The following is a 27,938-nucleotide window of genomic DNA, read 5'->3' as shown; positions in this document are numbered from 1 at the left end:
CACTATCGTAATCTATCTACACAGTTTAAATCTTTTGAAATACAATTCACAGCTTTTCACTTCCCACATCCTGGTGGCTTTGATCTGATACTATTGATAAATAACTTTTCAAGTACCCTTTAAGTATACTTGTTCATGTAAAATTGAAAACTTCTTCTGCTCAACACTGTAGATTTCTGCCTGGCTGCACACTCAAACACCAAAGAACCATTACAATTGCACAATTAATCTCAAACTTCTGCTCAGAATTCCAACTCCGGCAAGTTAATTAAATGAATAATTTGGAAGTCAAAACAGCTTGAAACAAAGTTAGAAATGTCAGCTTGGAATTCTCCATTGACTTAGCAGATGTATGTTAAGAGATTGGAAGAGTCATAGCGTTCAGGAAGGTCCAGTGTTGAGGATTGACCTTTGCAGCCTCAACAGCTTACAGTCAGATCTGTTTTATGAGCACTTCTCAATGCTGCAGTTTGTGCTTCTGGGTGCACTGAAGACCAGTTGAACTCAACAGGGCACTTGCTTGGTTTCCATTCACTTGTTATCTAGGATTGCTCATGAATAGTAGCACTTGGCTGATGTAACTGGTCCCTGGGGAACCATACTGTTTTTAGAGAGGTGACGAAATGAAATGTTTGTTTATTTTATTTGGATATCATTATTGATTGCAGGAGAAGAAGCTGGAGAAACATTGCAGATCTGCAACTACATGCAATGCACTGTATGTTACACTACTGGGCAAAATGATTACAAGGTGGGATCATTAATTTACCTAATTAACTATGGAATGTTCTTTGTGTTTATTTTGTGAAATGCTTCAACTGTCTCTAATTGTTCCTGCATAAGTGAAAAATATCGCTGCAACCATTTTTCTAAACTGCGAAGTTATCCCATTTAGCTGCCCTCTGAAATGGGCCAACAAGCAACTATACAGTACTCAGTTGGCTTACCGTCATCTTCTCAAGGGCAGGTAGGTGTGGGCAATTAATGATTGTTGGGTCTCATCAATGGTGCCCACACCCCATGGATGAATAAAACAAAATGCTACATTTGACTGTGTGTGTGCTGATTCTGGAGGTTGCTGTGCCACTTTCTCCAAATAATGAAGAGCATTGAACCATCACCATTATTCTTAACACAGATCTGGGCCAATATAATTAGCAACTATAACATTTTGAAATGGCCTGCTTTATTTCTGCTTCACAGTACTTTGTTTTTATGCATTAATTCTACATTTTGTAATCATCACCCGTCTGCTACTAGGCTCCTATAGCTGCTGGACGCAGAAATAAATTTAGTGTCAAATGTTTAAGTAATACTTAGTGATGCACTTGCTCGGAGATGTTGTATCATCATACTCTGTGTAGCATAAACTATGTGCGGCTCAAGTAGTTGCTCTTATAAAAGGGAATATGCTGCATTTTCTTCAGTTTCAGGAAAAGCTCAACCTATCTAATTGCAGATGTGCTGGTACTGAGCTTAATCATATTTGTATTTGTTTAGCATCAAAGGTCTGGGAGATATAGATGATATTCTCCAGAAATGTTTCCAGTGTCAGGATACGGTGTCTTTGTACAGACTTGTGCTGCAATCTATACAACAATCTTTGCCTATTGACGGGGCGAAGCAGCTAATGAGAGAGGTGAGAGGTTATATAGGAAAATTCTTTAGCAATTGTCAGCAAATTAATTTTAATTCCAAAGAGAGTATCAATGTAAAGTTAGATTGTTACAAACTTAAAAAGTCGCACAAGGAAAGAGTAAGGTTTCTTGGAATTAACTTAGAATAAACATTATAAACCGTAAGTAACTGAATTATGTAACTAAAATGAATTGATGATTTGAAGAAATTTTTTTTCTTGGATGTGGTCTCTATAATGTGTTATTAATAGTACTGGGTATATTTTAACTGTTTAATCCTCATTTCAAGTACTTTGGGATTTTAATGGTTGCGTCATGTGAGAAGTAATCATTGATTCATCTGAAATCCATTAAAGTGGAACACCCTGATTGTGTTTTGACATAATTTCTTTAGGTGCAATAGGCTGATTTGTTTATTGTCACAGTTTGACAGCCAACATGGAAAGTATATTGTGGGGATCACTGTAAAGGAGCCTGGAGCCTTTTCAACATGGTCAGATGCTTCTCAGGATACAAAAAGTAATTGGGGGGGAAGAGAAAACATCTGAAGAAGAGTTACAGTGGACTTGATACATGAACACTGTTTCTCTCTCTACAGATGCTGCCAGACCTGCTCAGTTTCTCCAGCACTTTCTATTTTTGTTACAAACGGTAATTAGTGAAACACCAGGTTGTTCTAACCTGAGCCCATTTGCCTGGTGGTTAAATTTGTAATTGTGATGTTTTCTTAGAACCACTGCACGCAAGCTTTGCTGCCACCAGTGATTTTTAGTATTTTTTTATTTTTTTAAAGTTATATTTTACACATCAAGGAATATATACATAACATTCTTAACAGCAATAACAAGCATGACTTGTTTAGTTTAATCCTGCTAAAGGATTTGGATTTGGATTTATTTTCAATCTTGTCCGTATCAAAGTTGTGCAGGTATGCTGTTTAAATTTAAGGTTACCACATTTTCTGAAATTTAAGAAATGGTTTCTCTATTTCTGAAGCGTTTGAAAATGTCTCCAGAAAAGGAAATGTTTGTCTGTTATTTTATATTCCCGTTACCTAATTAAAACCGCTCAAATGTTTAAAATATTTAAAGCTGTTATATTTGTTGAGAAACTGCAAGCGATACTCAAGATTGTCCACTTGTGATTGTGTGGGTTAAAAAATGTGTTGAGTGGTTAAAGTTTATATTTAAGTTTTATTTTTAAAAATACAGTCATGTTTAAATTATTTTAAACCATTGGGATGATTTTTAAATCAGAATGTTTAAAAAGCTGCTTGTGTTGGAAGTAGGCAACAAACTGTGAAGCTGGATGAACACAGCAGGCCAAACAGCATCTCAGGAGCACAAAGCTGACGTTTCGGGCATAGACCCTCCACCCCTCTGATGAAGGGTCTAGGCCCGAAACATCAGCTTTTGTGCTCCTGAGATGCTGCTTGGCCTGCTGCGTTCATCCAGCTCCACACTTTTTGTTATCTTGGATTCTCCAGCATCTGCAGTTCCCATTATCTCTGTGTTGTAAGTAGGTTCGTCTATGTATTTTCTAACCTTTATCTCTTAATTCCATTCCAGATTCTCTGTCTAATCTATGTTAGTCACAATGGTGTTAGTGAGGGTGAACTGTTGGAGATTTGCCCAGAACTTTCTTGGCCTTTATTAGCCTCCCTTCTTCATAGCTTGCAGTGCACATGTGTGATAATGTACAGCTGTGGACTGCTGAAGTTTCAGCATCTTCAGGTAAGGTTACTCACTTTCAAACAGCTCCCTGTTCTTCAAGATTCTGAAGGCATGTAAACACTTAAACTATAACGTAAACAGTTGTACACTATAGTGACAAGGCCGTATAGAATTTTCATATTTAGGAGAGCCTCAAGCTCACAAAACAGCTTATAGGTTTCTGGTAACTCCTACTATCATGCAGCAGATTTGATAGCAGCTGATTACCTGGGAAATAGTAGCTGCATTGTAGTAATTGTTATAGGTCAAGAGCACTTGAAATACCTTTTCTTTGGGCAAGACGTTGTTTCAACTTATGTCGTGCAGTTGGCAATCTTAGGCTATCTCAGTCTCACAGCCAAAGAAGTTACAGACATGTCAGCCAATTGCACATGTCAATATGTTATAGGAAAATCCTATAAGCGGCAATGAAATAAATGTCTAAATAAACTGTTTTTGTTTACTGATTTTTCTTTGCGACAAGGGTTGGTCACAGCAATGGGTGACCAATTCGCATTTATTCTTTGAATAGTTACATGAAATGTTACATAACCATCGGGCAGCATAATGGCTCAATGGTTAGCACTGCTGCCTCACAGCAACAGGGATCCAGGTTCGATTCCAGCTTGGGTGACTGCCTGTGTGGAATTTGCACATTTTCCCCAATTCTGCCCGGTGCTCTAGTTTTTTCCCACAGTTCAAAGCTGTGAAGGTTTAGTTGGATTGCCTTGCTAAATTGCCTGCAGTGTCCAGGGATGTACAGGCGAGGCGCTTTAGTCATGGAAATGCGGGCTTACGGGTATAAGATAGGTCTGGACTTGATGGGCTGAATGGCCTGCTTCCACACTGTAGGAATCCATAATTCTATGAAATTTAAGTACAGACAAAACTTGCATTTAATTGAGCAGTACAGTGCTCCACTGGAGTGTCACTTGAGGTTATGTGCTCAAGCCTTGAGCAGGGTTTGAATCCATGATTTGACTTTGGAGTAAGAGTCACTGCTGATAACAAATTAACTCCTTTCCTGATGCATTCATCATTCTTTGAGTGGCATTAAGGTGCAAGATATAAATTCCGTTTCTTGTGACTTTAACAATTGATATTGTAGATCAAATTCAAGATGGTGCTTTGTGTTTAATGTTTATACTCTTATGATTTATTTGAAGGCTTGGGAAGCAGTCAGATTGCAATATATGGTGAAAGAAGAGCCTGACACTATTATAGTGTACAGAGAAAAGCTTGTGCAATATTTTTCACATCAAATGAGGTATTTATTGCCCTTACAAGCAATGACGAGTATATATAATAACTAAATCGCAATTTGTTTACACTTTTGAAAAGACCCTTTTTTTTTCTGCCTTTATATCCCCCTAACAGAGGGGATTTGTAGGCACCTTGGTTCTGTTTCCTTAACCAATGCTCCTTTTTAACTAGGACCTAGAAAATATTTTTAAAAATCCAAAGAACCATGGATGCTAGAATCCTGAAATAAAATGGAAAAGCTCAGCAGGTCTAGCAGCGTCTGTGGAGAGAAAGTAGAGGTAATGTTCTGGGTCCACAACATTAACTTTGCTTTACCTCTGCAGATACTGCCAGACCTGCTGAGTTTTTGATAGAAAATGTGCAGTCTCTCATGGTTGCATTTTTGCCCTTTTGTAGTGGAGAAATGCAGCACCTCAGTTCTCCTTTAAATCAGACAATCTTATTGCACGTAAGCAGGGTGCCTGGCTTATCATGTCTGTGCTAATTCTTTCAAATAGTTCTCCAATAAGCTCATTTTCCCAATTTTTATCTGTAACATTCTGGAAAAGTTTTGCATCCAGATGTGTTCACAAGTACTTTTTGAAAGTTATTATTGTATCTGCTTTCACCACCAATTCAAGCAGCACATTTCAGATCACAACGTGGAAAAGTTGTATCTTTATGCTGTCTTTAGTTGTTTTGCCAATCACCTTCGATCAGTGCCCGCTTGTTTCTGGTGTCCAGACAGTAATGCAATGAAAATGGAATCGCACTGCATGGAACCACAGATATGAACCTCACTGCACTATAGATGAGTCTATTGTTGAATTGGTTGTTAAATCACTTAATTGGTGGCTTCTGTCTTACTTTTATTTAGTAAATAAAATACATTATTCTTTGTGACAATGGCCTGTGTCATTCATGACTAATCTGTGGCTCTTCAGTCAGGGCAGAGTGACCTGGCGTGATGCTGATGAACTTCCCTGGCTCTTCCAGCAACAGGGAGATAAACAGAAACTGCACAATTGTCTGTTGAACCTCTTTGTCTCTCAGAACCTTTACAAGAGGTAGGAAACTAGACTGCTTAGTCATTATCCCCTTTTTAAAAACAGCTTTAATCCTTATTTGGGGAATCTCTTAAAACCTGGGTTGCGGTATAAAGTCTTGATAGTTTGGACTCTGTGGAATTGAAATTATAGTTTTGTTGGGTTTACAATCTACCATAAAGTTTTAGCAACAAATGCAGTAATGCAATCAAGTGAATTTTTAGCCCATTTCTTTGTTAAAATGTAATGCCCTGCCGTTGATAAAATTTATTACGCACGTATCCCTATTAATTCAGGATATATTACCTAAACAGTTTAACAAAACAGCGATACTCAACTAAATTGTATTGTTGCCTTTGTAGCACAGTTTGTCACTTTTGCTTTCTGGACAAAAGGCTTGAAAGAGGAACCAGTCATTTTATATAGATACACACTTTGAGATTGGTTCAATTATGGAGGTTACAGTTTGCTTTGTTTTTGAATAAGTAACTTTTGCACTTCAGTTTGGAATGTATGAACATGATCAAGCAACAGAAAGCTCTTTTAATGGGAACAAAACAAATTATTTGAAATCTTCATGGAAAGACAAGATAAATGAGCTGACTCCTGTGATAAAGATAGAAGAAAAGAATGATTTGTGTATAAGATATTGTCAGAATTGTGCACTTAAACTGATATGGAATGAAACAGGGATGATGTGAGAAGAAATTTTTTCACACAGTGGCTTTTTAGGGCATGGAATGCACTGCTGGAAATATTGTGGAAGCATGTTCAATTGAAGCATTCAAGACAGCTTTGGATGGTTATCTGGATAGATATAGTGCGTAGATAGAATTGTTGCAGGCATGGTGGGCCAACAGCTGCCTCCTGCACCATAACAATTCTGTGATAAATCAGACTTTAGTATATTTTGGAGCAGTCATACAATAGAATTATAAGATTACATGGAGGTAAAAGATCAGTAGGTTAAAAAGAGCTAACTCGGTGTAAGTTCTTATTTCGCATATGTTGCTGAAGGTTTGCTTCAACATTAGCCTAAGGGAAGTATTATGGAAGGAAAAAGCATTTGGACCTTATTTTAACAAACAAAAAGAAGGTTTATCTGTTCTGGGACCATCTTTTCAGTTTAGGAAAAATGGAGGACTAAAAGTGATTATGTGACATGTCTAAATTCTGCTGACAGTGAGACAGAGGGTGCGTTGTTTTTACTGAGAAGATTATGCCGGTTCTTAAAGTCTAATAACAATGACAAAGTATCTGTGCTGATGTAGATCCAACAGATCTGCACTAACCCTCTGAAGAGCATCCCACCGAGACCAATCCCCCTACCCTATCCCTATAACCCTGCATTTTCCCATGACTTACCAACCTAACCTGCACATTCCTGAACACTATGGGCAATTTAGCACAGCCAATCCACCTAACTTGTGCATCTTTGGACTGTGGGAGGAAACCAGAGCACTAAGAGGAAACCCATGCAGGTATGGGGGAGAATGTGTAAACTCCACACTGACAGTCGCCCGAGGCTGGAATTGAACCCAAGTCCTTGGCGCTGTGAGGCAGCAGTGCTAGCCACCGTGCCACCCCCAAGATGTTGGGAATATGACATTTGTAAACACTTGCACTTTAAACTGTCCAGTTACTTCTCAGGTAAAATGAAAGTGGGAATTTGAAGAATAGCTAATATTTCTGAAACTGAGGTCCATGTGATTCATGTTGTTTTGGAGATGATCTTTGAGGCAGAGAGAATGCATAAAAAGCCATTTCAGATTAGCTGGGAAGGTGTTTTCTTAAATATCACTGAATCTTACAGACAATGCTTGTCTGTTGAGATCCAAGAGAGGGGTGAGATAGTGATGGCAGTCTCAATGGTTTACCATGCAGTAATGCAGGCAGGAACTTGAACCTAAATTGAATCAACCAGGTTCATGAAGATTTAAATGAGATGGGAAGGTTATCCAACTCTCCATAAAAGTCAGCTCAGGCAATAGGAGTTACCTGACTGAGGAAGGAAAAGAAAGGAATCGTGTTCCGGGGAACTGAGAATCACTATGGGTTAGCTCCAGGAGAACGGAGGGACTTAAGGGACAGAGTAAAGTAGAATTATAAATTTTCAGTGTTTTAAATTTTAATGGGGGGATTTTTTCTGCAATTTAGAGTATAAGTTGTCTACTTAGTGTTTTGCAAGTGTCGCTTTTAGTTTGTGTTACAGTAAGCAATGTAAATCTTGAAATTTTATTTGATGACCCTTTCAATTGGTCACTGGAAGTTCCGTTATCTTTTAAAAAGTTATCAATTTCTACAGATATCATGCTATTAAACACTTGCTATGAAATAAATCCATGAGACTTGAGACAAAAAAAACCTTCAGTAAAGTGAACGCTAGAACAGACACCAAATGTGATCATGTTAATACAGTTTAATCGAAGTGCCTTTTGAAAGAAGAAATCTGAGAGCCTGTTTCTAGAATGTTGCTGTATTGCTTTATCTTGAAATTAATTGGGATTTGTACACGTCATTTCTTTAAATATGATTATTACATGAAATTAAATGCCATCTTGATATTATCACTTATCCATTACAAGTTTTGGGAAAATGAAATTGTAATTTGACTATTAATGAAAATCGTAAAGGCCTTTTTATGCTAATATCATATTTCTTTAATTTGGCATTTTGCTCCGTTATTTGGAAGACTAAACGAGAGTTCCATCTTATTAATTTATGTAAATTATCTTTCAACAAAGGTTGCGGTGAAAGAAGAATGTAATTGTTCCTATTTAACGCAAAATGCTTTCTTGTTAGGTGTCTCTAGATATGAGAGGTAAAATAAATTTAATTCTGTGTATCTGTGTGGTTGTATATCCACTTGCAGTGGGTGCCCAAACTCTGGGCTTAATATTCTTGGATCGTTTATGTAATATCAAACTTAGGCGCTAAATGGATTGTCATTTCAAATTATACTTTTTCATCAGGGGAATGAAAAGAAGGAATAGCAGCACTAAATAAATTACGGGAGACACTTTAATCCCTCCTGTCAATTAGAAATTGTTAAGTACTGCAATGTGGCCTTGGTGACGCTGTTTTAGCTGCATGTGCTGACTGTAGTAGGAGATTTCTTCCATTTGCACAATATAGATAGATTTGTTTAACATTTGTACGTACATTTCATGGCCACCTACCACCATTTTAGAAACTGAAAAAGTATTTGCAACAATTGGAAAACACCCTGCCACTCTTTGCCTTGTCGTATTACCATAAACTATCTGAAAAGGTTAAAGTTCATATGGAGATGTCATCCGAATATGAATTTTATATGTGCCTATTAACTATGCACATTACTGACTTTTTATTTGCTAAGTAGCAATGCAGGTTTTGTCATAGGTGGTTAGTGATTAAAGTACTGGACAACACATCTGTTTCAAATTTTACGTCATCTCTCAGATGCTTATGACAGTTATACAGAAATTGTCTATAAGCTTATTGTTAACTGCCTAAATGCTAATAATTTGCACCAGCTAGTTTCATTCTCCCGTACTTCTGACAAAAAATGTTTTCCTGTTACTTTTTTGTGCAGTTATCCTGTACAGCATTTAAACCATTTTTGTGTTGTATTTCAGGGGCCATTTCGCAGAGCTGCTTTCTTACTGGCAATATGTGGGAATGGATAAATGCTCTATGGCTGCTGCTTACTTTGAGTCTTTAAAGCAGTATGAAAAAAACTGTGAAGGCGAGGATATGGTCACCCGTTTGGCAGATCTCTATGAAACATTAGGGCGCTTTTTGAAAGACTTGGGCCTACTGAGTCAGGTACTTATAGTAAGTCCTGTGGAGGTATGGGAGTGGAAACTTGACGAGTAAAACGCAACAGAATATCACACTTAACATGGAACTAAGCTATCCAGCTTAAACATTTTAAACCACAGAGTGGTTGAAATGATTCTATTAATTAACCCTGTGCAAACTATAGTAACATCAGTAAAGAAGCCATGTTCTGTGCAGACTTCCCACTAGATTCAAACGATGTAGTCACCCAGGAGAGCAGAGTGATTTGAATTTGAAATGTTTAGATAACCTGATGCACATTTTGATGAACCTCTCACTGTCTTTGTGGGACTAAGTGTACATTTTAGCCTCTGTTGGTTTATCTCCCAGACCTGCATGGCTCAGATTATTTCAAATAGGAGATCTCCTTTGTCAGCATGATCGGCAAGCAGTTTTTTTTGTTTGGTTCCAAATTTTACAAACCAGACAGCCGCGATTTGAAGTTCCAGGCTGTCAGGCTGTGATGAGTTTTGTTTTTCAGCTGAGGTGGAGGCTGGGGAGCAGTTGTCAGTCTAAGTATTCTTTGGCTAACAATAAATAAAACTCAACATCTGTTTGGAATGAAGAATCAAAACTGATTTTTCTTTTTTGAAGCTGGTAATTCTTATTACCTCAGAGAAACTCAGCAGGTTTGGTGGTATCTGTGGACCTTTGGGGTCACTGGACTCAAAACATTAGCTGTGTTTTCTCCCACAGATGCTAAGTCAGCAGGTGACCCTAAAGGTCCACGGATACCGTCAAACCACCTGAGTTTTGCCAGGAATTTTTATTTTTGTTTGCTTCAGATCCCCAGTGTCTGCTGTTCTTTTGTTTTATTTTGTTCTTAATATCTCACTTGTTAATGCTTGTATCTCTTTAACTAAATAAGCTGTGCATTCTTTTCAACTAGCCAGATCCATCTCCCGCCACAACTAACCAATTTTATTTTTCTTCCCTGCTGCTAATTCAGGCTGAATCAGACTATGCCTAACTTTGGTGTCCCATTTGATTCTGATCTGAGTTTTAAACTGCACACCCATGTCTGTTTATTTCCACTGCCCTGCACTGCTTGCCTCTCTCCCACCCACTTTTCATTGCTGCTTGAACTTTATCTGCACTATCACTGCCTATCGAGTAATGGACTGATTTACATGCAATCTGCTGAGTTTCTAATGAACATAAGAATTAGTTGCAGGAGTTAGGCCATTTGGCCCCTGTAACCTGTAAGATTGTGGCTGATTTGATGTGGTCCATGTTTCTGCCTGCCTGTACAACTTTTGAGTTCCCTGTTAGTCAAGATTTTGCCTTCTCCCTGCCTTTTGAAATGTTCAATGACTCTGCTTTTGCTGAACTCTGGGAGAGTTCCAAAGACTCGAGTCCCTCTGAGAGAAAAATAAATTCTCCTCCACTTCATCTTACATAGAAGGCCCCTAATTTCTAAACTCTGCCCCCTACTACTAGTTTGCTTCAAACCAACAAATGTTGTGTAAAGTGGTAGGATGTCTGCATTACATCCCACAGTGCCCTTTTTATATTGGGCGTTTTCTCACTAACTTCAATCTGTACCTTATCTTCAGAATGTCAGATTTACTGACCCTTGTTGCTAGATACCTCATGTTTTGCTTTTTCTCCATTCCCATCACAGCTCCCAAGGGACACCTTTGCCTTTGTAGACATTAGAACTTTCTTTATTACTTTTAAAGTTGCTGTGTAAATAACAGTAATGATCAATTTTCTGGTGTAGCATTGTCTTGCTTACATGGTTTAAGAACTTTCTCCATGTAAATTTGATATTGTCCCCCAAAGCGTTAATTCTCATGCTTCAATTCAAATCACAGTGTGTAACTTGCCAGCTGTAAATATGGGTCAACATTGTATGATAAACGAAACTTGGTAAATGAGTCAGAAGCCAAATATTTCAACTGTGTGTAACTTTCTCCATTTTTATAGGCTGTAGCACCCTTGCAGCGTTCTCTAGAGATCCGAGAGAGTGCATTGGACCCCGATCACCCCAGTGTGGCTCAGTCCTTGCACCAGTTGGCTGGTGTGTATGTACAGTGGAAAAAGTTCGGAAATGCAGAGCAGCTGTACAAGCAGGCGCTGGAAATCATTGAAAATGCCCACGGTTCAGTTCATCCCCGGGTGGCTCAGGAGCTGGATGCTCTAGCAATGCTTTATCAGAAACAAAATAAGTGAGTTTTTGATGTAAGTTTGATACTGTCAGGCACCTTATAAACTAACATTGTTACTGTGTGTAGCTTGTACAGGTATATAGATGTATTTTGCTGCCAAGGAGCTCAAAGCTGTAGCTATCTTTCCAGAAGATTTCCTTTATTTTGCAGAAACGCCTGTTAGTAAAATCATATCGTAACCTTTTCTCCATGTATATTGCACCTAATTATAAGTTGATAGCCTTCCCAATAAAGTAAAGTCATTTATTCATAAATGTTGAATGTTTTGGCTGTTTTTGGTGGTGATTGAAGGTATTGTGTTTACATGAACAGACAACTTCCTCCTTTTCCTCTCCCTCCAATTGACAATGCTGGTCAATCACCTTTCTCCATCACCCTCTGTCAGTTACCTGTTCTGCTTCCAAACTCACTGCATTAAAGTCTTTTGTCACTGCTTCATTTCATTGTGTCTTAGGCTTCACTCCCCTCCATCCTGGCAATCCCATCACTCTACTCACCAATTTTCTCTCTGTCTGCACAACAGATGGCAAATGAACATAGGAATTAGGAACAAGAGTGGGCCGCTCAGGAAGCTCATAGCTGATCTGATTACTCAATATTCCCTCCTTCCTCTGATAACCTTCATCCCATTACTTACAAATAAACTATCCACTTCTTCCTTAGTAGTATTTAATGATTCTGCTTCTACTGCCTTTTTGAGGAAGAAAGTTCCAAACACTCATGGTCCTCTGTCAGAACAAAATTCTCTTCATGTCTATCATTGATAGGTGACCCCTCATTTTTAAAAAAGTGACTCATTGATCTAGATTCTCCCAAAGGGATTTCCACCTCCACCTTGTCCAGACCCCTCAGGATTTTGAATGTTTTGATCTAGTGCTCTTCCAAATTTCAGTGGATACTAAGCTGGCCTGTTCAATATTCCCTTGTGAGATAGCTTGCTGATTCCGGGTGTCAATCTAGTGAATCTTCTCTGGACAGCATCTAATGCATTTAATCCTTCCTTAAAAGATGTTATACACTGTACTGTATATGTGGTCTCACCAATGCCCTGTATAACTGAAGCATAACCTCCCTATGTTTGCATTTCATTCCTCTTGCAACAAACAGTTTTTAGCTTTCTTAATAACTTGCTCTACCTGCATACTAATCTTCTATGATTCTTGCACTGGGACATTGAGATTCACCAGCAATTACAGCCTCTGTAATGCCTCACAATTTAGATTTATTTTATTCATCTTGTCAAAATGGACATCTCACATTTTCCCATTTAAAATCTTTTTTCAGATACTTGGAAGCTCCCACAATATCCACTTGCTTGCTAATGTGCTATAACTGATGGACTGTCATGCATTAATCTCTGCAATGCTGTGAAGTTCCAAATGAGACTTTTGTTTCTACTTTAAAAAAATTCCTGACCAAGCACAATGCTATGTTACTACAGTTCAGTATCATACAGACTGTTTGTTTTATATTTTGAGGTATGAACAAGTGGAACCATTAAGAAAACGGTCCATGAAGATCCGACAGAAGGTTTCCAGACAGAAAGGAAACATGGTAAGGGTTGAAAGATGTAAGTAGTATGACTAAATTATAATGGTGTGCTATCTGTCCATAAATTTCAGATGCCCATTTGTATTACAGACAGCCATTTAAATGGCGTTCTGTTTCACTTGTACAATATGTCCTTGGAATAGAAGAAAGCCTTTATAGTTTTCAATGTTTTCTTGTTGTGGAAATAGATTAGAGTTAGAGTTCTTTTATGGAATCTATTTATTTGCCAACTTTAACTTTTTTTCATTTCTTCAATTTTTATTCTAAGCAGCAGCAAAGGAAGAGAAAATGTTCTTAAAAGCCCAAAAGGCCCACTGTAAATTCAGATAAACCTATTGTTTTATTTTGAATGCTGATGAAGCCACTAAAGTATATCTATAGTTAAGCTATAAATCTAAAGATTCAACACGCTTATTGTCAAGGTTTGTTGTAGATACTACTTGTTTAAACCTCTATACTTTCTTCTTGCTGATGAGGTTATTGCTGATACATAGAGTTCTGTCATCTCCTAAAGCCGCTGTTCAGGATAATTTGCTGCGTCCTATAATGGTTACTGCACAGAATAAGTTATTCAGCCCATTAAATCTATATGGTCCTAGTGTGCTGCAGTTCAGCTTGTATCACTTCCCTGTCTTTTCCCCATAGTTTTGCAAACTTTTCCTTTCCAGATAATGATGCAGTTTCCGTTTGAAGGATTAATTTTCCCTTGCACTATCATACTTGCAGCCAGTGCTTTGCATGAAAGAGGATTTTCTCATGTTGCCATTACAATTACTGTAAGTTCAACTAATTTCCAATCTGACCCAAAATGAAATTAATTCTTCTGCTTCACTACCGCACCCCCCGCCCCCCCCCCCGACCTACCCAATTAGAGAACCTTGCCTACGTGCCTTAACAGACGTAGCTGGCCAAAATGCTGCTGTCCTCTAGAACACTGTGCCCTCATCACCAGAAATAGTAAAAGGAGTTGGAGTCTTTAGTTACTTGACTATGGATGCACAAATAATTTACAGGAAGATGGAATCTTGCCAAATTACTGTTCACTCAGTGCATTGAGTTACTATTAGAGGTAATATACTCTCTCATTTTCCGAGGAAATGTGCCATCATACAGAAAGGTAATACCTTGGATAAGCTAGGTTCTGGGTATCAAGCGTAATCCTTATCATGATACTTGATGAAGAAGTTCTTTTTTGTTCTTGGTAGTAGAGATTGTGAAAAAAGCGGTGCAGAATGCTTCTAGAGCATTTGTCAGATGTGATATACTCAGGCACTGAACTGGTGGTAGTCTAGCGGCAGGGGCATTGATGTCACAGCCCTGTCCTGGATGCGTCAAGAACATAGAACAGTACAGCACAAGAACTGACTCTTCATGTCTACTACCATGTCTGCGCCAACCATGATGCTGTTCTGAACTGATCCCATCTGCCTGCACGTGCTCCATATCCCTCTGTTCCCCGCCTGTTCATGTGTCAGTCTTAAACATTGCCATTGTAATTGCTCCGACTGCCTCTCCTGGCACACATTCAGGCACCTTGCTTCACACATTTCCTTTAAACTTGCTGCTCTCAAGCCGCAAGACCTATGCCCCAAGCTTTAGTGTTGTGTGAATAGTGCAGCCAAAATTAGTGGCATATCTAAATGATGTGCCTAACTTGTGCTGTGTGGATGGTTGATAGATATTGAGGAGTCAGGACGTGAACCATTTATCACAGAGCATCCAGCCATGGTCTGTTTTCTTGCTCTTTATGTTGATATGGTTTTCCTTATTAAGCGTATGATTAATGATAGCGCGGGAGGAGGTTTGCTCATGTTGGTGGCAGGGAAGATCAGAGGGAGATGAGTAAGCTTTTTTAGGTTTGAGGTGGCCATTACTTGGCAGTTTAGATGCCATCAATGTTGCCTTCTATATCCGAGCTGTTGTCTGTATCCTGCTGTTAGCTGGTACTGGCTGCTTTATTGGCAAGAGTTGTGAATGGGGCAGAACCCAAACAGTCACCATCATCCATATTCATTTCTGACCTTATGATGGATGGAGCCTGCAGTAGATAAAGATGGTTGGTCCATGGATGCTGCTGTCAGTAACTGTGATGACTTATTCCCAATAACCACAATCGTCTTTCTTACTGCTAGATATGATTTCAATCACAGAAGAAATTATTGCATTTTCACCTCCACTGATCTCCATTTTGTTGGAGGTCCCAGAGGACATATTTACAAATGCTGCCTTAATGCCGTGGGCAGAAACTCTCATTTACTTTTTGGCCCTTAGCTTGTGTCAGGGTATTTTAAGGTCTGGAGTTTTAGTGCTGCATTAGTGAGCAAGTTCAGCTTGCTGGTGTTGATGCCTAAAGATGGTGAACCAGTCTGATAAAGCAGTAATTCGATTGAGCAGTGTTACCTTCACATTTAATCAAATGTTCCATTCAAAATACTATTCCATGTCCTCACCAACATGAAGTTCCACATGGCCATCATCTGTCTTGTGTCAGTGCCCAGCACTCTAACCCCTTGGGAACTCTCTGGCTTTGTTTCACTCTCTGATGGTGATCTCATATAAACCTGTGTGCAGTTGCTGCACTTAAAACATGCTTTGTCTCCCACTTCCTCCATTCTAGTATTAGACTATGAAGCCAGCCCCCTCCTTTCAGCTTGAATGCTACTCCACTCCTTCTACTTCGTTCTGTTTCTTCATACATCTGATCTCAGTCTCTTGCTATATCTTTCGTTGCTTTCACTTACTTTTTGAGAAGCACATTGGTTAGTATGCCCAAGGGAGACTTTTGGAATTTTGCATGTCTGCTGCTGTATTGAGGTACTCGAAGCTTAACTAAATGTTGAAACGGTGATACTTTGTACTTCAGCATGGTTTTGCTGTTCTGCGCCGCCGGGTTCTGCAGTTGGAGGAGCTTACACTTGGGACTGAGTCAGCAGACACTGCTCGGATACTGAATGAACTGGGAGTTCTTTACTATCTTCAAAACAACATTGAGTAAGTAAATTTAATGAATGAGTTATCATGGTGTGTGAGATTATCAACTGACCCAATAATAAATATCAGAATAAATCTTACCTTTGGATTAATTTAAGATTACATCTCCCCCTCAGTTCCTTGCTTTCACAGTGGCGCGCTGAGAATAGACTTACGTATAAAATTGTACATACCTTCTCTTAAATTGATTATGCCTGGCTCAGTGGTGAATTTTTTAGTGTTTTAATGCAGATGTGATGCTCTCAGATGCCAGTATCAAGCACCAAGCTGCTCTGATTGAGTGTGTCTCAGTGAGCTGGTGTGCATTCTGCTGATAGATTGTCCTCACTGAGCTTTGAAAAGGAAAAGGATGTGCACCATTGCCTGTGTATGCCAGTTTCTGTCTTAAAGTAAGAATCTGTACAGTGAAACTGTAAAGAAAATCAGTAATCATGGAGTAAAATTGGTAATCTGTAGTGTTTTTTAGATTGGGTCAAAAGCCTGTTACCAACCCAGTCTTTCGTTAACATATCAGAAAAATAATTATGGGCATTCCAGAAGACTTTTATTTGTTTCCCTTTTTCAAATTCAACATAGGACAGCTGAAATCTTCTTTAAACGTTCATTGGAAATGAGGGAGCGGACTCTTGGCTGTGACCATCCTGACTGTGCACAGTCCTTGAATAACCTGGCAGCTTTGTACAATGAGAAGAAGGAGCATGAAAAAGCTGAGGAGCTGTACGAGAGGGCACTGGATATTCGCCGTGTAGCCCTGGCACCTGATCATCCCTCCGTGGCCTACACTGTGAAACACCTGGCAGTGTTGTATAAAAAGCAAGTGAGTTAACCTTACTGCAATGGATTGCTGAATTTTCATTCTGAAAACTCCTGATCTCTGCGAACATATGAATAAGGAATAGAAATAGGCCACTTGGCCCTTCGAACCTGCTTTGCTGTTCAATGAGATCGTGGCTGATCTGATTTTTAACTTCAACTTTATATTCCTGAGTATCACCAATAATCTTTTATGCCTTTTTCTTCTGCCTTAAAAATATTTGAAATATTTATTTTCCGACGTATTTTGCACAGTGTACTGTCCCCAGTGACGCATTCTTCAAATTGTAGATTTCATTTTTTAAAATACTATAAACTTATTTAAGAGCCAGCAATTACGCCCATTCTTGATTGAAACCAAATCACATCCCCTATCCGTACCTGTATATTGTCCTCTTAAACTGATATATCAGTTAGCATAGAACTGAATCTGATGTAAGAATGAGTGAATATTAGTGTTGTGCTGCAGGAATTGGAAAACTAAAGGGAATTGTTTTGCAAAGATGAGTAAACATGCATTTTTAAATATTTTTATATTGTAATGTAACTTAATAATTTTATAATTGAGTAGAGGCTACCCAAAAATGAAAATGACTGATAATATGCCATAATCTACAAAGGGCCATCACCCTCCCTCTCTGAGGAAAGGTTAGTTGGTTATACGTAGGTTGAAGGTCATCACTCTGCAAGTGTGGGACAGGGCAAGGAGGTATGGAAATTACTAAAACATTGTGGTGTACTCCAGGAACATTCGAACAGATAGAGGCCAACTGAACCTGTTCTGCTGTTCAATGAGATTGTGATGTTATTTTGTAACTGTCCTTGCCCCATATTCCTTAACACCTTCTGTTAAGAAAAACACTTAATCTAGCTCTGTTTTAAATTCAACAGGTGACTAGCATCAGTTGCTCTGGATGTGAGTTTGTTCGCTGAGCTGGAAGGTTAGTTTTCAGACATTTCGTCAGCGCTGGTGTTATGCACTTCGTCGGAGGCTCACTGCTGATGTTACCTAGAATGGTGACGAAATGTCTGAAAACTAACCTTCCAGCTCAGCGAGCAAACTCACATCCAGAACCTCAACCTGAACTACAGATCTTCTCAAAGCTGGCTAACATCAGTTGCTATTTGTGGAATATATTTCTGAATTTGTGCCACCCTTTATTGCAAAAATGTTCCCTCACTTCACTCTCAAAAGATCTAGCTCTCCTTTTTAGAGTATGTGCCTGTGCCTTAGACTCCCCAACCAATAAGGTAGGTTCTCCCTATTTGTAATATCAGTTCCCCTTAAATTTTGATCAAATTTTCAAAATTCTGAGGGTGGAACCTTAGTTTGTTTCTGTAAGAATCAGTGAACAGTACTTGTGCAATTCACAAATTCATGCATTAGAATCTAATGCTTAAAGAATGCTAATTCACCTGCAGTTTTGTTTGAAGAATGCAAAGTAGTTCTTTTATATTTCCCTTTAAATCATCTTTAAATCATTCCTCACTCTTTTGTTGACAGCTGATAGTTTGGTAGTGCAGAACTTCAGTATTGCTGAAAAAAGGACAAGAAGAAAACAACTATTGTATGTCCCTCTGACTTGATAACAGTTGATAGCTATGCTGCAGAATATAAAACTACACAATATACGTTATTGCAGTTGTTTCAACATTCCGAATTAGAGCTGAAATGTCACTACGTTTCTGCTTGGCTCGGTGGTAGCAATCTCACTTTGTGTCAGAAGATCACAGTCCACTGCAGAAATTAGACACATAATCAGTACCTTAGTACTGAAGGGTTGCTGCGTTGTCAAAGAGGTATCAATTTTGTGTTTAGCAAACATTAGCCCATTCAAAAGGCCATAAGAGGAGAAAGGACTTCTCTTTGTCACTCAATCAAAATATGTTAAAACACAGATAATGGGAACTGCAGATGCTGGAGAGTCCAAGATAACAAAGTGTGGAGCTGGATGAACACAGCAGGTCAAGCAGCATCTCAGGAGCACAAAAGCTGACGTTTCGGGCCTAGACCCTTCATCGGAGAGGGGGATGGGGTGAGGGTTCTGGAATAAATAGGGAGAGAGGCGGAGGCGGACCGAAGATGGAGAGAAAAGAAGATAGATGGAGAGGAGAGTATAGTTGGGGAGAGGGAGGGGATAGGTCAGTCCTGGGAAAATGGACAGGTCAAGGAGGTGGGATGAGGTTAGTAGGTAGGAAATGGAGGTGCGGCTTGGGGTGAGAGGAAGAACAGGTTAGGGAGGCAGAGACAGGCTGGGCTGGTTTTGGGATGCAGTGGGGGGAGGGTAAGAGCTGGGCTGGTTGTGTGGTGCAGTGGGGGGAGGGGTTGGTTTAGGGATGCGGTGGGGGAAGGGGAGATTTTGAAGCTGGTGAAGTCCACGTTGATACCATTGGGCTGCAGGGTTCCCAAGCGGAATATGAGTTGCTGTTCTGCAACCTTCAGGTGGCATCATTGTGGCACTGCAGGAGGCCCATGATGGACATGTCATCTAAAGAATGGGAGGCGGAGTTTAAATGGTTCGCGACTGGGAGGTGCAGTTGTTTATTGCGAACTGAGCGGAGGTGTTCTGCAAAGCGGTCCCCAAGCCTCCGCTTGGTTTCCCCAATGTGGAGGAAGCCACCCCAGGTACAATGGATACAATATACCACATTGGCAGATGTGCAGGTGAACCTCTGCTTAATATGGAAAGTCATCTTGGGGCCTGGGATAAGGGTGAGGGAGGAGGTGTGGGGGCAAGTGTAGCATTTCCTGCAGTTGTAGGGGAAGGTGCCGGGTGTGGTGGGGTTGGAGGGCAGTGTGGAGCAAACAAGGGAGTCACGGAGAGTGTGGTCTCTCTGGAAAGCAGACAAGGGTGGGGATGGAAAAATGTCTTGGGTGGTGGGGTCGGATTGTAGATGGCGGAAGTGTCGGAGGATGATGCGTTGTATGCATTGTACCCCTATCCCAGGCTCCAAGATGACTTTCCATATTAAGCAGAGGTTCACCTGCACATCTGCCAATGTGGTATACAGTATCCATTGTACCCAGTGTGGCTTCCTCCACATTGGGGAAACCAAGCGGAGGCTTGGGGACCGCTTTGCAGAACACCTCCGCTCGGTTCGCAATAAACAACTGCACCTCCCAGTCGCGAACCATTTAAACTCCGCCTCCCATTCTTTAGATGACATGTCCATCATGGGCCTCCTGCAGTTCCACAATGATGCCACCCAAAGGTTGCAGGAACAGCAACTCATATTCCGCTTGGGAACCCTGCAGCCCAATGGTATCAATGTGGACTTGACCAGCTTCAAAATCTCCCCTTCTCCCACCGCATCCCAAAACCAACCCAGTTCGTCCCCTCCCCCCACTGCACCACACAACCAGCCCAACTCTTCCCCTTCCCCTACTGCATCCCAAAACCAGCCCAGCCTGTCTCCGCCTCCCTAACCTGTTCTTCCTCTCACCCATCCCTTCCTCCCACCCCAAGCCGCACCTCCTTACTAACCTCATCAAAACTAACCTTCCAGCTCAGCGAGCAAACTCACATCCAGAACCTCAACCTGAGCTACAAATCTTCTCAAAACTCGCTATGACCAAGAGTGTTTTTAACATAATAAAGTGTGAAGCTGGATGAACACAGCAGGCCAAGCAGCATCTCAGGAGCACAAAAGCTGACGTTTCGGCCTAGACCCTTCATCAGAGAGGGGGATGGGGTATTTGCAAGATCATCTACAAAATACCTTGCAAGAACTGTGACAAACTCTACATTGGACAAACTGGCAGGAAGCTAGCCACCAGGATACATGAACATCAACTAGCCACAAAACGACATGACCCACTATCACTCGTATCCTTACATACAGATAAGGAAGGACACCACTTTGATTGGGACAACACATCCATCCTAGGACAAGCCAAACAGAGACATGCACGAGAATTCCTAGAAGCATGGCATTCCAACCGGAACTCCATCAACAAACACATTGACTTGGAGCCAATCTACCATCCTCTGAGAAAAAGAACAGGAAATGACATCACCAACCCAAGGAAACCTAACCAGATAAATAGAAAGCGGGACATAACACCAGCACTTCGTCGGAGGCTCACTGATGATGTTACCTTGAATGGTGATGAAACGTCTGAAAACTAACCTTCCAGCTCAGCGAGCAAACTCAAAGCAAACCTCAAAAAATGCAACATGTTCACCACTGACCAAGAGAAAAATACACCAGAAAGAACTGCTACAAACAGTCGTGTGGTAGTATAGAACTTTAGTATTGCTGGAAAAAATGGTGTAGATTCCATTGATTTTATTTAGACAATATTTAATAGTCATTTGTATATGTAATAGCTGACAGATTTATATGGCAGGATCTGAAGTAGTTTCTTTTAAATGATCAAATTCCGAGAAACAAACAAACAAACAACCCTTGATCTTGTAGCTGAGTGCATGAAGCATTTCTTCTTTTGGTGTTGCCTTTGATGTCAGAGCTCTTTCCTAGCATATTAATCCTTGTCTGAATTTGCAGGGAAAATTGGACAAGGCAGTTCCTTTATGTCAGTTGGCAGTTGAAATTCGTCAGAAATCTTTTGGCCCGAAGCACCCAAGTGTGGCAACCGCCCTGGTGAATTTGGCTGTTCTGTACTCTCAGTTGGTATGTTGACTGCTTGTCTCCCTGTACCTGGCTGTTACCTGCTGTTATGTGCTATGCACTTACATTAGGCGAGGCTTAAGAAAGGTGAACTTAAAAAAAGAAGATTCCAGGCAGTTTTGAATAAAACATGGATGACAGAGATGTAAAGCCTTATTACCATGGCACATGCTGAATGCAGACACAACCATCATCATATACATTATTGAGAGGAACAGGGCTCTAAACTTTCAGCCACTTTTTCAAAGTGGGGAAAGGGGGAAACATCAGGGCATATGAACTAAATATGAACAATCAGGAAAGTAGCAGAGCTAGACCAAATAATAAGGGATGTTGAGTTACTACCTTGCCACAAAGCTCCACCTGCCTGGAGTACATATCTGGAGTTTGAACATTCACCTCCCATAATTTTCTAAATTATACAATAAAGATGTAATCGTTTGAGAGGGCTCTTGAGGGTGCAGTGGCAGTGTCTGTACCCTGGGGCAAGGGCAGCCAGGGTTGATGTCCCACCTGTTCAAGAGGTCTGTCAACATGTCTGAAGAGATGGTTTAAAAATATCTGTCGTAATGTGGGAAGGTTGCTTGTGCCTGCAAGGTGTCAAAAGAGAAAAATTGTCATTCTTGAGTGTTTTTCTACAATTAAATTGATTTCAGATATGGATTTTTGTCTATGCAGACACATTGCAAAATAATTCATAAATCAGTGCAATTTATTAGTTTGACCACATTTGAGTAGTGCAGGGGTGGCATGGAATTGTTAGGGGTCACATTTTAATTTTTCTCTTCTTTGGGGCCAGTAAGCAAATTTCAGAAAGGGTTTTCTTATCCTTCTATCTTTGTCTGTCTCACACTGCCCTTCTTGGCTTCAAGAAATTAATTCTTGGAGCTTTGCAGTCCAGCAGTTTCCACCAGTATTATTCCCCCACCAGTAAACATTTTGTGGTGAAATGGAAGTGGCCAAGTTTATTTTCGTTGAGACTTGAATGCAGTTTTGTAAATGACAACAAAAACAAAGTTTTTGAGGGTCACCGGACCCGAAACGTTGACTCTGCTTTCTCCTTCACAGATGCTGCCAGACCTGCTGAGCTTTTCCAGAAACTTTGTTTTTGTTCCTGATTTACAGCATCCGCCGTTCTTTTTGGTTTTTATTTGTAAATGACAATTTGCTACTTTTAAAAATGAAAGGAAGATTTAGTCTGATCAACCAGACGACCTGTCATTTCCCCCCCTCACTGTTGCGACGTAATTCTGTTCCCCTCTGCCATCTGACTCTCTCTGCATGTGTGACTCTCATCTCTTTCCCTTCCTTCCCAAGGCAGGGTCTCCCTTGAATGGCATGTAGCCTATCCGCTATGGCTCCAGTCCTCGGGTTGTTTGATGCTCCTCAGTCAACCACAGACTAGTTCTCTCCCACTTTTGCTGTTGGTTCTCTCATCGCAAAACCTGCAGTGGCAGCAGCACACAGTAAAGAACAGGCCTGTGATTACCCCTGCAGTTCCTTGCAAAATCTTACACTTTTGCTCACCTGTATTTGAAACTCTGGCTTCAAATAAAACGGTAAAGCAAATGTTGACCATATGGAATAGTGTAGGCTGGCCACCCCTAGAGTACCGCATGATATTTAAACATCATATTATAGAAAACTGATTGAACCATGGATAGATTCACCTAATAGAATCCTAGAAATATAATGTTAAACGTGTGAACAAAAGCTTGGAAAATTACATTTTTCCAGGGAAAGTTAAATAGAGATTTAACCGAGCTTTTCAAAATCTTTAGTTTGTTCCATTCCCAGAAAGTTGGCATGATTGGCAAGGCTGGAATTATGTTCTGACCTGGGCGGCTGGGAAAGGTCGCGATGTGACTGTATCTTGGTAGGGCCCTTTAAATGGCAGTCAATACGGGCATTACATCACTTTAAAGGAGACAAAACTTTCACTTGAAAAAGACTATGCAGCATCCTGTTTTACTGCATGCATTCACTTTGGTACCGGGTATTGAAATAGTGGCCTATTATCTCAGATGCAAGAGTCCAGCTGACACTAGCTAACTAGGAAGCCAATTACCAGTTGCTGTAAAGATACTAGTTCCTTGTACAATGTACTCTTTGAGAACATGCTTTTTCTAGTGGTTGATATGCCAGGTGCAAACGGTTGTGCGTGGAATAAACAATCTAAAGACTAAAATACATTATTCATGTGATACACAATTACATAAGTTAAGGTGTGAACAACTTTGATGTAAAAGCAATGTTTTTAAGCCTTTAATAATTTAAAAAAAAAAGCTAAATTTATCACACTTCCCCACAGAAAAAGCACACTGAAGCTTTACCACTGTATGAACGTGCTCTGAAAATCTATGAGGACAGCTTGGGCCGTTGTCATCCCAGAGTGGGAGAGACACTAAAGAATTTAGCAGTGCTAAGGTAAGGACAGCCTGCACTGAGCTTGGTCTGTATGGCTGCGAATTTACTTTACGTTGATAACATTATGTTGGTGTGTGGCATGCTGTGTACAGTTAGTATATTGCCAGGCTACATTTCAGGTACTGGAATATGACATGACAGAATTTACTGAACTTTTGCTTTGCTGAGGTCTGGGAGGTGAAGCTGCAAATTTGCAAACCCAAGCAAAGTATTGGCTTCACAACCTTGATTCGGTTTTTGATCAGTAAAAGGTTCAAAGGTTGAGGAGAAGGCGGGAGAATGGGGTAGAGAAACATGACAGCTGTGACTGAAAAGTGGAGCAGACTCGATGTGGGGGTGGTCGATTTTCTCCTGATAGCCAGATGCCCTAACATTCCTAGTTGTTTTAATTTGGGGTCAGTGACTGAGAACAGAAGTGCTCTTGCACCTCGTTAAGTATTCCAGCAGCTCCCATCTCTGAAGGTGGGGACTGCCCCGATACTGAGTTCTGAATGACTTCCTGTTGGATCTCTAACTGGCACCAGCCTGCCCTCCGTAATGGCATGAGGCTTTTCTGGCATTTGTGGCTTTCTGTATTGTATTTCACCTGTGTGTAGGACCAGAAGGAAGATCAGTGTATTGAAATGTAATTATCAGGATTGGCATACAGATTGGTGTGTAGGAGGGCAGATCATTGGATCACTTTATGAGGGAAGATTGTGTGTCATGGAGAACAGGGTGTCCAAGTATTGATAAATATATTCTAGAGAGTAAAATTATTGCCACTAAAAAAAACAATATTTGGTATTCATGTTGTTTTGCTGTTTTTAAATAAGCTAACGTTGAATTAAAATTGGATTTAGTTGAAAATCAAGGATGTGAACCTGTGACTTACAATGTTACGGCTCATTGCTAAGGAAAGAAATTGGAGCAACTTGTAAAGTTTCTTTCATTTTAATTTGGCATTTGCAGTATTGAACTGCATGAGATGGTTTTCATACACCCTTTCACATCAATGTACCAGAATACAAGAGTGATGTTATTTTGCGATTTACAGTTATGAGGAGGCCAATTTTGAAAAGGCTGCTGAGCTATACAAAAGGGCAATGGATATTAAGGAAGCTGAGGCCTCGGTGCTTGGTGGAAAAGCTCTATCAAGACATTCATCCACTGGAGACACTTTCAGTTTAAGAAATGCGCTGGCTTCCAATCCCTACCTGGAAATGGGATACAGGTGACTCATGGATAAAAATGGACAGCAGAAGCTGTAAATATGAAAAACATTGGGACAAAGTGATATTTTTATTTGTTTTTACAGCTGTGTTGGTCACAATATGCTGTGTCAAGTCTAAAATTGTGTTATATTTAAATTTGCAGTGGATATTTTCTAAGAAACTGAAATAATCATGTTAGGAGATACAGGTAACATAAAGAAACATAAATAACATAAAGAAATTTATCAGAAAGAAAAATTAGGTTCAAGCAATAAAGCCCTGACAATGGAAAGCAAAGTCCTTTCAGCCAGTAACTGGGATCATGTTATCCAATGGGTATCCTGAATTAGCAGAACACATTTGTAAATGAAGAATTCATTACTGAACAATAACACTGCTTGTGGAAAGAAACAACATTTTCTGTGAGCAACATTTGAAGTTTATACCAACGCTGATTTTTGTTTTTTTTCCAGTGAAGTATAAATTTGTCTCTGAGTCTTAAACAGACTTAAGTAGAGCAATGTTAAATATTCTTCTTTCTTTGAAAGGAAAAACAACATTTTTTAAAGAAACCTCAACAACTTCCTTCCAAAATAAAAGTATGGAGATCACTTTGAAGGAAAGTAACAGGATAATAACTGTGTGAAAGAATGTTGATGTATATTTTTTTAGTTGCTGCTGCAGAATTCCTTATATTATTGGAAATGCAGTGTAGTGAAATAACACAACTGCTCGTTTCAGTGATATGCTCAATACCTCAATATTAAGTATAGTACATAAATATCTGGCTCTCATCCCTTTTGCCATTGAAACCCTCATTGCACAATGAAGGGAAAAGGTTCTTTCAGCCAGTATACATGTCTCTGTCACCTCATTCAACTCTTTAGATGTATTCCTCCCAAATCTCATCCACAACTCCCCATCTTCCATCTGTTCAACAAAATATCCTGTTCACTAATGCACGCTCTCCTTGTTGACCTCCAATGACTTGCAATCCTATAGCACGTCTCCAGAAATCCTCCACCAGTCTCCAAATCAGACTGTGGCCTCACTCTACCCAAGTGCCTGCTTGCAGCTCCCATTTTTACAACTGCTTTTGTGGCTTGTGTAAGGGACAGCGCTGACAAATTGCTAGCCAATGATAGCGAACAAGTATAAAATTGATTATCAACTGGAAACTCATGGAAGGTATTTGCATCTACGGAGGAGGACTGCAATAAAGACCAATAATAAATTTGTAGGATGGATGTGTAATTGATAAACTATTTCAATGTAGACAAGTGTGATGTGATTCATATTGGTGAGAGTAACAAAATGGCTGTTTAAAAATGTGTAGCATGGTCAAGTCACAAAGGAATTTAAGGGGTCTCTCCACATAATTAGAAATAGCAACACAGGGTTAAGCACAGGTTAATAAGGCTTTGAAAAAAATGTGAAGCATAAAGGTTTGCTTCCAGAAGAGGGTCAAAACTGAAAGTACAGAGATATTGTTAAATTTATGTCAAACGTTTGTTGAGCCACAGGAAGAATAAGGTGAATGTTTCAGGAGATTTCATGTTTAAAAAAGGAAATTAAGGCACTCCTTGGAGAAAGTGGGAATAAGAAATGACAAATATAATAGCAGAACTGGGAAATTATAATTGGAAAGGCTGAACCGACTGGGGCTCTTCAGAAGAGAGTGATCTGACGTGCGATTTTTGTGTTTATGGAGTTTGAGAGGGCAAAGAAGGTATTTTTGCTTATGAGAAAATCTGAAAATGTTAAATTCTCATATCTTCTGATAAATCTGATTTGTCAGTAATAAATCCCATGAAGGATTTGGGAGAAACCTCTATGCAGAGAGCGGTTAGAATGATGAACTCTTGACAGTATTTGAGGTGAATAGCACAGACACTTGTAGAGGGAAGCAAAATAAAGTTTGAGGGGGGAAAAAAAGAAGTAACAGAGTACATACAAGTTAGATGATCTAGAGTTGGAGATTCATAAGCATTAATACTGGCATGACTTGTCTTGTAGATGGTAAACAGTGCAGTGTACATTTTGGTAGTGTGTACACCGACCTGGCCTTAGAAACAGCAAACTCCTTAGGAGTTAGGGAGTTCTGACTTTGCCTTGCTGCCACTTTGCCTCACCACATCCTTACTCACCTTCAAAAATAGCTCAGATTTTTTGATTCACTCTAACCACTTATATGAGCAGTGATCTGGAACATTATTACAATATAGTCCTGATGTTGTCCTTAATCTTTTGTGCAGCAAATGTGCTAAAATTTCAAGTTAAAAGTCACAAAGTTTTTTGCAACTACCTGAATTTTGACTTGCATCTTTGTTATGGACTATTTCTCTTCTAAGTTATCCTGAGACAGTACAAGAGGAAATGTGGGTATATATGCCTTGATTGCAAATTGCCAATAGGCAAAAAACTGTTAATTTTTCAAAGGTACATGTGAAATATTTAGATTAATAGTGCAGCTGTAATGTTATCTACCGTTTGAGAAACAAGCTGTTAAATCCTGAAATACAGTATTGTAAATGAAGTTGTAACAAAGAATTTGAATTGTACTTACCACCCTTATGACATGAAGTAATGCACGGTGCATTTATTATTTTGGTGCAGAACTTGTGGATGCAATCAATCTGATGTAACTGGATATATTAAAATTCATTCAAACTATCCTTTGGTTGTAGTAAGATTTTAAATT

At 39.7% G+C, this 27,938-nt stretch overlaps 1 protein-coding gene across 3 annotated transcripts in view; it reads left to right on the top strand.

Annotated features, from left to right (window-relative positions):
* The window catches only part of nphp3 (nephronophthisis 3), a 64,099-nt gene extending 36,189 nt beyond the window's left edge, over nt 1-27,910 (top strand). For 2 of the 3 annotated variants that reach the window (XM_059652186.1, XM_059652178.1), the window contains exons 16-28: nt 669-751; nt 1,501-1,639; nt 3,206-3,370; nt 4,516-4,616; nt 5,536-5,658; nt 9,255-9,453; nt 11,389-11,630; nt 13,109-13,184; nt 16,045-16,172; nt 16,749-16,989; nt 21,495-21,620; nt 23,929-24,044; nt 25,081-27,910. In XM_059652186.1, the coding sequence (XP_059508169.1) occupies nt 669-751; nt 1,501-1,639; nt 3,206-3,370; nt 4,516-4,616; nt 5,536-5,658; nt 9,255-9,453; nt 11,389-11,630; nt 13,109-13,184; nt 16,045-16,172; nt 16,749-16,989; nt 21,495-21,620; nt 23,929-24,044; nt 25,081-25,261 (1,920 nt within the window). In that variant the 3' untranslated portion in view covers nt 25,262-27,910. The remainder of the gene's footprint in view (nt 1-668; nt 752-1,500; nt 1,640-3,205; nt 3,371-4,515; nt 4,617-5,535; nt 5,659-9,254; nt 9,454-11,388; nt 11,631-13,108; nt 13,185-16,044; nt 16,173-16,748; nt 16,990-21,494; nt 21,621-23,928; nt 24,045-25,080) is intronic. The other variant, XM_048562158.2, reaches the window with a different exon arrangement.
* The last annotated feature ends 28 nt before the right edge of the window (nt 27,911-27,938 follow it).

Source organism: Stegostoma tigrinum, chromosome 2 (genome assembly GCF_030684315.1).
Source record: "Stegostoma tigrinum isolate sSteTig4 chromosome 2, sSteTig4.hap1, whole genome shotgun sequence".
NCBI lineage: Eukaryota > Metazoa > Chordata > Chondrichthyes > Orectolobiformes > Stegostomatidae > Stegostoma > Stegostoma tigrinum.
This window is presented reverse-complemented; position numbering and strand designations above follow the sequence as displayed.